The 12,173-nt window shown below is 38.7% G+C and overlaps 1 protein-coding gene across 2 annotated transcripts in view; it reads right to left on the reverse strand.

The window, feature by feature from the left end:
* Positions 1-12,173, reverse strand: part of LOC105062508 (very-long-chain 3-oxoacyl-CoA reductase-B) — an 18,232-nt gene continuing 6,059 nt past the window's right edge. For both annotated transcript variants that reach the window (XM_010946799.3, XM_074369437.1), the window contains 6 exons: positions 2,378-2,422; positions 2,119-2,153; positions 1,803-1,884; positions 1,236-1,301; positions 702-851; positions 1-513 (listed from right to left, as the gene is read on the reverse strand). In XM_010946799.3, coding sequence (XP_010945101.1) covers positions 394-513; positions 702-851; positions 1,236-1,301; positions 1,803-1,884; positions 2,119-2,153; positions 2,378-2,422 — 498 coding nt within the window. In that variant the 3' untranslated portion in view covers positions 1-393. The remainder of the gene's footprint in view (positions 514-701; positions 852-1,235; positions 1,302-1,802; positions 1,885-2,118; positions 2,154-2,377; positions 2,423-12,173) is intronic.

Here is a 12,173-nt window from a genome sequence, read left to right on the forward strand (position 1 = left end):
TCTCTTTTAAAAGTTTTTTATTGAGATATAATTCACATACCTTTTAGTGTGTACAATTTAGTGGTTTTTAGTGTTTCACAAAGTTGTGCAACCATCATCGCTACAATTTATATATGTGTATATACGTATATATTTGTTTTTCTCCAAATGTCTATCTAGTTGTTTCAGTGCCACATATTAAAAACTCCATCTTCCTGCCAAAGATTTGAGATGCCACAGTTGTCACTAAATGTCCAGGCGTTTGGGGATCCAGTTCTGTTCCATTGGCCTGCTTGTCCGTCTGTTTCGACGTGTGGGCCATCTTTTCTAACATCAGCAGCTCTGGTCCAGGATTCTGGAGGGAACGGGGGAGCTGGGGACGACGGACAAGTGGCCATGCCTCTCCAAGGCTTTTTATCGAGTTCTTCTAGGAAGTGACTGTTCCCTACTCCAATTTGCAAACAGAGACAAAAGCTTTACTCCTTCGCGACTGCAACAAAACCAACTGGGCAGGAAGATAGCCAGCAGGAGACCCTGAGAAGGAGAGGTACCAAAGTTCAAGATACACCCCATTCCTGCGTCTCCCAACTCCTCTCCCAGCTCCCCAGCCCAGGGTGGCGGCCCTCCCTTCTCTGGATGTCTCTCCCTTTCTGAGGACTAGTGGATCCGGGCCAGGGACTGTCCCATCCAGCTCTTTGCCTAGGATTGCCCCAGGAAAGCACCTGCAAGGCGTGGCGGAGGCACCCGGGGGTATAGGAGGTGAGGCCCAGCGTGTCCAATGCCTGCCGAGCGAAGTCGTGGGCATTCACCACCAGAAATCGATTTTTCATGGCCAAGGTCATATTTGTTTCAACTATAAAGGGGCTCACGGTCTGTAGGAAGGAAGGGGATCAAGAAATGAACTCCCCTCCCCCCAGCGTAAGCTCCCAGGCCCTGTCTGAGCATCCCGGGGTCTGGTTCACACGCCAATCTCCGAGCTCTGGTCCTTGAGACCACGCCCCCAGGCAGCCCAGACCACGCCTCTTTACGCCACGCCCCCTCGAGAGCACACGGCTTCTGAGCGCTGCTCCCCGGAAGCTCCGCCGGGTAGCAAACCTCTCTCAGGCCCGCCTCCCGCTCCCCGGCCCTGGCCCCGGCCCCTGCTCCTAAGAGCCTCCTCGGTCTCTAAGTTCCTTTCCCCTGTCAGACCCCCTGCCCTTCTGAGCTGCCTCTGTCGCCTCGGCCCTTTTGAGCTCCCTCCCTGCAGAGTCAGGCACCTGCACGAGGACCCCCTCGGAGCTGTACTCTGCTTTCAGGGACGCGGAGAAGCTTCGCACAAAGGCCTGCGGAGAAGGAGAAGGAGGGCCACAGGACCAAGAGCGTTCCTTGGGCAGACTCCTCCCGTCCGCCGTCGCCCCAGGGCCGTCCCAGATCCTAGAACACTCCCAGGCTCCCGGAGGCCCCCACCCGCCGCCCCCGCTCACGGTCCAAGTCTTCAAACTTAACACGTGAATGCTTCCCCGCTCCAAGCCCTCCTCTGTTTCCACACACTCACTCTCCATTCTACCCCGGCCAGTCTCTGAATTCCCTGCCCTCCTCCCACGTCACCGGTTCTCTTCACCCCTAGCCTCCGTTTCTCTTAAAAAACAAACAAACCATTTCGCTTGCCTACTGGACGGTGCCCCAGATGTCTGTCTGACCTATTTATAGCCTCAGACGCAGGTGATACATCACGCACACCCATTCAGGACTTTTTCACCATAACCTTCAATGCCAGACTTAAAGGCTACTGCGGGAATTTCAGCATGGCATCCAGCCCTCGCCCCGTCTGTGGGTCTGGGTACCTTGGTGGCTCCATACATTGCTATAAACGGAAAGGGGTTCCTGTCCACTATCGAAGATATGTTGATGATGATGCCTTTGCGCCTGGAGGAGGAAGCATTATTTGGAAGGCGGTTACTGCCAGTGGAGAAGAGATGGTCCGAGTGATTTCCCCACCTCCATCCCTCATTGGCATCCTAAGCTGAGAAGGATCAGAGGGACGGGTAAGAGTTGGGAATGTGGGTGGGACAGTGGAATGGGACGGCTGGGGAATGGAAAAAGCCCGGAGGTTGGATGAGGATAAGATCCCGAGTGGAAGACAAAGAGACTGCCTCTTACCTGGTAACCATTTGTGGCAAGACGATTCGAGTCATCTGCAGGAGGAATGGGGAGGGCCGCGTCTTTCCCTTTCCAACACTTCCGCCTACTCAGACTCCTGCAGCCTCCTCAAGTTCACTCCCATCTTCCTACCTTCCCTCTGGGAATATTCCCCTAGCACTTCTCCAGGCTGGGCCCAGTGCTGGGGGATGCTGGGGACCACCCAGAGTGGTCAGAGCTATGCTAAACTTGAACCCAGTTCCTCTGAACGCAGTCTTACCTGGACCACAGACATCATATTGCAGTTTATAATATCCGACAGTTTCTGGGGAAAGAAGCAGAACCAATCAGTCCTTCCCTTCCACAGCCCTGGCACAACCCCCACATTTTCTTACTTTCTAGCTTACTTTTCTTTCATGGTGGAACACATTTTTTGCTCTTTAACGTAGGATCTATAGAATTTAAAATGCACCTACCTTTTTAAAAAATATATATATATTGAAGTATAGTCAGTTTACAATGTCATATCAATTTCTTGTGTACAGCATAATGTTTTAGTCATGCATATACATACATATATTCCTTTTCGTATTATTTTTCATTATAGGTTACTACAAGATATTAAATATAGTTCCCTGTGCTATACAGTAGAAACCTATTTTATATATAGTAGTTAGTACCTGCAAATCTCGAACTCCCAATTTATCCCTTCCTACCCCCTACTCCTCCACAACCATAAGTTTTTTTTCTATGTCCGTGAGTCTGTTTATGTTTTGTAAATAAGTTCATTTGTGTGTGTGGTTTTTTTTTTGAGATTCCACATATATAAGGAATTAAAATGCACCTACCCTTTGACCTACTTCTGGAAATGTGATTCCTTTCCAAGATACTCACACATGTGAGAAATGCACATGTCCAGAGGTATTCATTCCAACACAATTTGTAGTCACATATAACAGGAAGCATCCTGAATGCTCATCAATACCGAGATGACTAAATAAACACGGTGTAATCAATGGATGGATCACTGAGCAACAAGTAAAAAGAGTGGTTCACTCATTATTCCGATGAGAATGACCCCCAAGATAATATGCCTCTTGTGAAAGGCAAAACACAGAACAATAGGCTGCCTCTATCTGAATTTAAACACACACACACACATCTTCCTATATGCACAGAGGGAAAACTACCTACCACATTTTAAATTTGGGGTCACTTTTGAGTTATAGGATTGGAGGGAGAAGGGAGATTTTCACCTTCACTTCATAAACTTCTTTCTTTGGATTTTTTGATCAGTAAATTTTTTATAAACGTATACCATACAATGCCAAAGTGCACGAATCTTTACTGTAAAAAATGAATCCAAATCTTTAACCTCTACCCATCTAAAAAAACAAAGTTTGACAGTTTTCCAGATTCCTCATCTCTTGCAGTCATTACTCTTGCTTTTCCCCCAGTTAACCACTGTCCTGACCTCTAACATGCTGCAGAATAGTTTTGTGGTTCTGAACTTCATATAAGTGGAGTCATACAGTATGTATTCTTGTATCTCTGACATTGTTTGTCAAACATTATAAGATTCATCCCCATTCCGTGTAGCAGAAGTTCTTCATTCGTGTTCATTGTGATAATTTTCCATTGTATGACTAGAGCATGCTTTATGGGTCTGATCAACTACTGACTGACATTGAGGTCGTGTCCAGTTTGGAGCTATCACAAACAACTTATCTAGGAACATCCTTGTGTGTGTCTTTCGGCGCATATGCGCACTCTTATACAACCAGGATTGAAGTGGCTGGATGGCAGAAAATGCATATTAGGAGGTACTGCCAAGCAGTCCCCCCCAGTTGTCCAAGTTTATATGCCCACTAGAAAAGCTTAAGAATTCTAGTTATTCCACAATCCCCAGCAACACTTGGCACTGTCAATACTTTACTGTTAACCATTGTCGTGGCTGCGTTCTTGAAGCTCACTCTGGTGTTAATTGGTAGTTCCCTAATAAGAATGAGGTTGAATACACTTTTGTATATTCATTGGCTGCTTGAATTTTCTCTTTTGTAGAGTGCCTGTTCAAGCCTAGTTCCTATTTTTCAACTGGGTTGTTTGCATTTTTAAAATTCATAGGTGGGGGGAGGGTATAGCTCAGTGGTAGAGTGCCTGCTTGGCATGCATGAGGTCCTGGGTTCAATCCCCAGGACCACCATTAGAAATAAATAGATAGAGAAATAGATAATTAAATAAATAAATCTTATCTTAAAAGTTACGTTCTAATTGTTCATTGCTGGTATACAGATACAGAATTCACTGAAATGATGAATAAATTCTTCTGGATTTTCTGCATATACAGTTTCATCGTCTGCAAATAATGATATCTGTATTTCTTCCTTCCCTGGCTTTATAACTTTGATCTATTTTTTTATCTTATGTCACTGTGTAGGACCTCCCATGAAATGTTACACAGAAGAGGTCATAGCAGGCTTCCTTGTCTTGTTCCCAATCTCATAGAATAGGTATGATGCTAGTTGCAAGTTCTTTGAAGTCAGTCAGATCAAGGCAGTTTCTCTCTATTCTTAGTTTACTTTCTAAAAAATAATGAGCGTGTGTTAACTCTTAGCAATTAATTGTTACTTTCTCTGTATCTATCCAGATGATCATACAGTTTTTCTCCCGTGTTTTCTGTTAATATCTAGATTATCTAGATTGATTTTAAAATTCTGAATCATTTGCATTCCTGGAATAAAGCTCATTTGATCATGATATGTAATTCTTTTTATATATCACAGGACATATTTAACTAATTATTTTGTTCAGGGTATTTGTATTTAAGTTCCTGAAGGAGATTAAGCTCAAATTTTTCTTTCCTATAATTTCCTTGTCAGGTTTTGGTATGATGGTTATAACCCCTCATAAAATGTGTTAGAAAGTGTGTGCTCTTTTTCTAGTCTTCGAAACAATTTGGATAAGATTGTTATTACTTTGACCTTAAGTATTTGGCAGCTCACTGATAAAGGCATCAGGGCCTGGAGATTTTATTTATGGGAAGGTTTTATATTTTTATCTTTTTGACACTTTCTATTGAAGAACAATATAGATCCTGAAATGTGCCCATATTACAGGTGTATGGCTTCATGAATTTTCACCAACTGGATACAGCCATGTAACCAGCATCCAGTTTTTAAAAAATAAAATTATCAACTCCTGAGAAGCCCCCACCCATGTTTCTTTCCACACATGACCCCTCCAAGAGTAACCAAGATTGTGACGAAGTTTTACAGTATTTTACAGGACTCAATTTCTTGAACAGATAAAGCACTAGTCAAGTTTTCTACTTTTTCTTGTATTTGTTTGAATACATCATGTTTCCTAGGAAATGCCTTGAGTAATCTAACATTTCAAATTGTTGCCATTAAGACTTAGAAGGACCTTTTTATATTTTTAATAACTCCATGGGTACCTTTACCTTCATTTAAGATATTAGTTATTTGTGCCTTCTCTTCATCTTTTCTTGATCAATCTAAAAGGTTTTGTCAATTTTATTTAAAAGTCCTTCAGTGCAAAGTTTTGACTTTCTAAATGCTCTGTTTTGAAAGCTTCAATATATTCTATTGCATGAATGCCTGCTCTTATCGTCATTATTTCCATCATTATGTTTTCTTTGATTTTTTTTTTCTAACTTCCTGAGATGGGCAGTTAAATAATTGATTTTCAGCCTACTCTTTTAATGCATGCACTTAAGTTTATATATTTTCTTTGCATCCCACAAATTTTGATGTGTAGGATTTTAGTATCATTTAGCTCAAAACGTTTCCTAGCTTTATTGTCATTTGTGACCCAGGAACTTTCTTTAAGTGTATTATCTAATTTCCAAACACATAAGTGTCCCCCAACTTTTTAAATAATTTATTTCTAGCTTAGTTTCACTATGGAAAGAGAACAAATTATATCATTTGGAGTCTGATACTTGTTGAATTTATGTTTTGTGAAATGTTCTGTATGTTCAAGAAAATAATTCATATTCTGCATATGTTGTGTGTCATTAAAGTTGGGTGATAACAAAAGAACAAGCAGCAAAAGAAAAATAGATAAACTGTATGTCATGGAAATTAAAACCTTTTGTATATTAAAAGACTACTGACAGAGTGAAAAGGTAACTCACAAAATGGCAGGAGACATTTGCAAGTCATTCATTTGATTAGGGATTAATATCCATAATATATAAAGAATTTCTACAACTCTCAAACACCAATGAATCAACGAAGAAATTACAAAGGAAATTTAAAAATACTTAGAGACAAATGAAAATGGAAATTAAAACGCAACATTCCAAAACTTATGGGACACAGTAAAAGCAGTGCTAAGGGGAAAATTAATAGCTGTAAATATATGCTTTAAAAAAGAAAAACTTACCTCAAATCAACAACTTAACTCTATAAGTTAAGGAACTAGAAAAAGAAGAACAAAGTAAACCGAAAGCTAACAGAACAAAATAAGTAGATTACAGCAGAGAAAAATAAAATAGAGATTGAACAAATAATAAAGAAAATCAAGGAAACCAAAAGTTGATTCTTTGATAAGATGAACAAATTTGACATTTATCAAAATTGATTAAGGAAAACAATACTGAAATTACTAAAACCAGAAATGAAAGTTGGACATTACTACTGATTCTACAGAAATAAAAAGGATTAAAGAACTCCCATAAGGTTATCTTTTTCAGCAGAACTCTGAAACGAAGGAAGTGGCATGATATATTTATAGTGATGCGAGGGGGAAACTTACAACCAAGAATACTCTATCCAGCAAGGCTTTCATTCAGACTTGATGGAGAAATCAAAAGCTTCACAGATAAACAAAAGCTAAAAGAGCTCAGCACCACCAAACCAGCTTTACAGCAAATGTTAAAGGACCTTCTGTAGTCATCAAACCATAAGAAAAGAGAACAAAAAGAAGAAAGAGGGAAAAAAAGAGACCTACAAAGGATTGCTTTGGCTGTTTGGGGTCCTTTGTGGTTCCTTACAAATTTTGGAATTGTTTGTTCTAGTTCTGTGAGGAATGTCTTAAGTATTTTGACAGGGGTTGCGTTGGATCTGTGGATTGCTTTGGGTAGTGTGGCCATTTTGATAGTGTTGATTCTTCCAATCCAAGAGCACAAGAAATCTCTCCATTTCTTTGTGTCATTTTGGTTTTCAGAGTACAGGTAACCTCCTTGGTTAAGTTTATTACTAGGTATTTTGTTGTTTTTGATGTAATGGAAATGTCTCTGCCAGCTATAAAATTCCAGTTTTTGAAGTGAAAAACAAAAAGTGAATGAAGGGCCACAAATGGCAAAATATCCTTCTTTCTTATGGGTGAGCTGTATTCCATCACATATATATGTATGCTGCATCTTCATTGTCTGTTCAACTATTTATGTGCACTTAGGAGGCTTCCATATCTTGGCAATTATAAATAATGTTGCTGTTAATAGCAGGGTGTATGTATCTTTTTGAATTAATTGTTATTTTGTGGGTGTCTTTATTCCTTTGATAACTACATAAGTTTAAAAAGCTAAAGCTCTAAACATTCTTAGAAACAATGAACAGTACGTATATGTAAATTAAAAATATATGTGCAGTAAAAAAAAAATAGGATCTATCAAGCCATGAAAGGCATGGAAGAAATTTAAAAGACATATTACTAAATGAAAGAAGCCAGTCTGAAAAGGCTACAAACTGTATGATTCCAACCAATGGACATTCTGGAAAAGGCACAGCTATAGAAACAATAAAAAGATCATGATTTCCAGGGGTCTGGGGAGAGGGAGGGAGGGAGGAATGAATAGATGGAGCACAAGGGATTTTTAGGGCAATGAAATTACTCTGTATGATACTATAGTGGTGGCTACATGTCATTATGCATTTGTCAAAACCCATAGAATGTACAACATCAAGAGTGAACCTTAATGTAAACTATGGACTTTGGTTGATAATAATGTGTCCATGTTGGTTCATCGATTGTAAAAAAAAAAAAAAAAAGCAAGGAATAAAATTAAAAAAAGAAAAAAGATTAAAGAGAGCACTGTGAACAACCATATACCTATAAATTGGATAATCTAGATGAAATGGACAAATTTCAACACCTTTTATAATTAAAACACTCAAACTATGAATAGAAGGAAACTATCTCAACATAATAAATATATGGATAATGCACATAATAATACATATAATAGTATAAAAAGCCCACAGCTAACATCACACTCAACAGTGAAAAGATGAAAGCGTTTCCTGCTTTTGCTATTTCTATTCAATATAGTATTGGAAGTTCTAGCCAGAGCAACTAGGCCAAGAAAAGAAGTTAAAGGCATTCAAAAACTGGAAAGGAAGAAACAAAATTATCTCTGTTTGCAGATTATATGATCTTACACGGAGAAAGTTTAAAGATTCCACAAAAAAAAGTGAGAACTAATAAACAAATTCACAAAGTCACAAGGTACAAAATCAGCACCAAGAAATCAGCTGCATTTTTACAGATGAACAATGAACAACCCAAAAGGGAAGTTATGAAAAAAATACCACTTGCAATAGCATCAAAAAGAATAAAAGAATAAATGTACTTAGGAATTAACTTAAGCAAGAAGGAAAGACATATACTGAAAACTACAAATCATTACTGAAAGATATTAGAGAAGAGATCAGAAAGACATCCCATGTACGTGGATTGGAAGACTTAATATTGCTAAGACGACAGTATACCCAAAGTGATCTACAGACTCAATACAAACTCTATAAAAATCCTAACAGCATTTTTTTTTCAGAAGTAGAAAAACCCACCCCAAAATTCATAGGGAATCTCAAGGGACCCTGAATAGCCAAACTAATCTTGCATCCATCATTTCTACTTCTGGGTATATAACCAAAAGAATTAAAAGCAGGAACACAAACATATTTGTACACTAACATTCATAGCATCATTATTCATTATAACCACAAGGTGGAAACAACCCAAATGTCTATCAACAGATAAATGTGATACATACATACAATGGAATATCATTCAGCCTTAAAAAGGGATAAAATTGTGACATGCTACAACATGGATGAACCTTGATAATACTATACTACACTAGAAATAAACCAAGCACAGAAGGACAGATACTGTATGATTCCACTTATATGAGGCACCTAGAATAGTCAAGTTCATAGAGACAGAAAGTAGGATGGGGGAGGGTATAGCTCAGTGGTAGAGCACATGCTTAGCATGCAGAGGTCCTGGGTTCAATCCCCAGTGCATTCGTTTAAAAAAAATAGTAAAACAAATAAAGAAAGAAACCTAATTACCTCCCCCTCCAAAAAAAATCCAAAAGAAAAAATTTTTTCAAAGTAGGATGGTGGTTGCCAGGAGCTGTGGGTAGGGAGGGATGGGGGGGTTACTGTTTAAATGGTACAGAGTTTCAGTATGAGATACTGAAAACATTCTGGAGATGGATAGCGGTGACTGTTTCACAACAAGGTAAATGTACAGTAATGCCACTGAGCTGTACACTTCAACATAGTTAAAAATGACAAGATTTATGTTATGTACATTTGCCATAACTTAAAAATAAAGAAAATAAAAGGAATGAAGTTCTGACACCTGCTACAACATGGATGAAATTGAAAACACTGTGGTAAGTAAAATAAGCCATACACAAAAGGAAAACTATTCTGTGATTCCATTTGTATAATGCATCTAGAATTAGCAAGTTCACAGAGGCAGAAAGTAGAAATAGATGTTATCAGGGGTGAGGAATAGGGAAGACTGGGGAGGTACTGCTTAATAGGACCAGAGTTTCTGTTTGAGGTGATGAAAAAGTTCTGGAAATAGATAGTGGTGATGTCTGTGCAACACTGTGAATGAATGTAATGCCACTAAGTTGCACACTTTAAAATGGCAAATTTTATATTATCTATGTCATGATTTTAAAAAAAAAATCTATTCTTACATGCACCCCAATGTTCATAGCAGCACTATTTACAGTAGCGAAGATGTGGAAGCAACCTAAATGTCCATCAACAGATGACTGGATAAAGAAGTTGTGGTATATATACACAGTGGAATACTACTCAGCCATAAAAAAGAATAAAATAATGCCACTTGCAGCAACATGGATGGACCTGGAGATCGCCATATTAAGTGAAGTAAGTGAGACAGAGAAAGACAAATATCATATGATATCACTTATATGTGGAATCTTTAAAAAATGACACAAATGTACTTACTTGCAAAACAGAAATAGACTGACAGACATAGAAAACAAACTTATGGTTAGCTAAGGGGAAAGGGAGGAGGGATAAATTAGGAGTTTGGGATTAGCAGATAGAAACTCCTATATACAAAATAGATAAATGACAAGGTCCTACTTTATAGCACAGGGAACTATATTCAATAGCTTGTAATAACCTACAATGAAAATGAATATGAAAAAAAATGTGTATAACTGAGTTACTGGCCTGTACACCAGGAACTAACTGTAACACTGTAAATCAACAATACTCCAATTTAAAAAAGAGAGAGAGAGGCGGAATGTATTTTCAAAAAAATCTGTGCTGCTGTTTCCATTATCTTGGTCACATGTAGACCTACTTACATTATCTATTATTTCTTTTGCTCTCAATCACGATTTTTCTTTTAATGTTCCAGGTTATATTTTGTTGGGTGCTGGGTATTTAATATTTAAAAACTGTATTGCTAATTCAAGGCTCTGGACTACATCGGTTTTTCTCTAAAAATGATAGATTTTGTTTTGCTTTGCTTCTCCCAGGCAGCTAAACTAGGGGGCGCTAAAACATCAGATCAACTGAATCCCAAAGAGCATTGAGATAGTTTGAAATCTGGCTTCAGTTCCTGTGAAACCTACTTTACCCTGACTCTTAGATTATCGTTTTCAGGACCCTAACCTAAAGCCTGGGATTTTTTCCAAAGCTTTGAACTACATTATTTGTTGTGGCTCCAAACGTATGATGAAAACTCTTGCTTAGCCTCTTAAACACTCATCCACTTGGAAGGAAAATGTTGCTTCAAATACCAGCTTTACTCCTCTTGGAGTCTCTCTTCCCTCAAATCTTGGCGCAGCATTCCTCATCGCCTTAGTAGTTCTATGATACCTTCAAACAGTTATTTTAAAAATCTTTTATCCGTGGGCAGAAGACCTAAATAGACATCTCTCCAAAGAAGACATCCAGATGGCCAACAAGCACGTGAAAAGATGCTCAACGTCACCAATTGTTAGAGAAATGCAAATCAAAGCTACCATGAGGTATCACTTCACACCAGTCAGAATGGCCATCATTAAAAAGTCCACAAACCATAAATGCTGGAGAAGGTAGGGAGAAAAAGGACCCCTCCTACACTGTCGGTGGAAATGTAAATTGGTACAGCCACTGTGAAGGAGAGTATGGAGGTTCCTTAAAAAACTAAAAATTGACTTCATATGATCCAGCAATCCCACTCCTGACATATACTTGGAGAAAAATATGATTCAAAAAGACACATGCACCCCAGTGTTCATAGCAGCACTGTATACAATAGCCAAGAGGTGAAAACAACCCAGAAGTCCATCAACACAAGACTGGATGAAGAAGAGGTGGCGCGTGTATGTGTGCGCACGTGCACACACACACACTGGAATACTACTCAGACATTAAAAAGAATAAAATAATGCCATTTGCAGCAACATGGATGGACCTGGAGATCATCATTCTAAGTAAAGTAAGCCAGAAAGAGAAGTAAAAATGCCATATGATATGGCTTATATGTGTAATCTTTAATAAAAAGGATGCAAATGAAGTTATCTACAAAACAGAAACGGACTCACAGACATAGAGGACAAACTTAGGGTTATCAGAGGGTAAAGAGGGGTGTGAAGGGATAAATTAGGAATCTGAAAATTTCATCTTTCGGGGAGTGATGGAAATGTTAGCTATCTTGACTGTGGTAGTGGCTTCATTGGTGTAGATATCTATCAAAATTAATCAAATTGTACATTTGAAATATTGTAGTTTACTGTACAGGAACCACACCACAATAAAGGTGTTAAAAAATCTTTTATCCAGTTT

This window comes from Camelus bactrianus, chromosome 9, assembly GCF_048773025.1.
Source record: "Camelus bactrianus isolate YW-2024 breed Bactrian camel chromosome 9, ASM4877302v1, whole genome shotgun sequence".
Lineage (NCBI taxonomy): Eukaryota > Metazoa > Chordata > Mammalia > Artiodactyla > Camelidae > Camelus > Camelus bactrianus.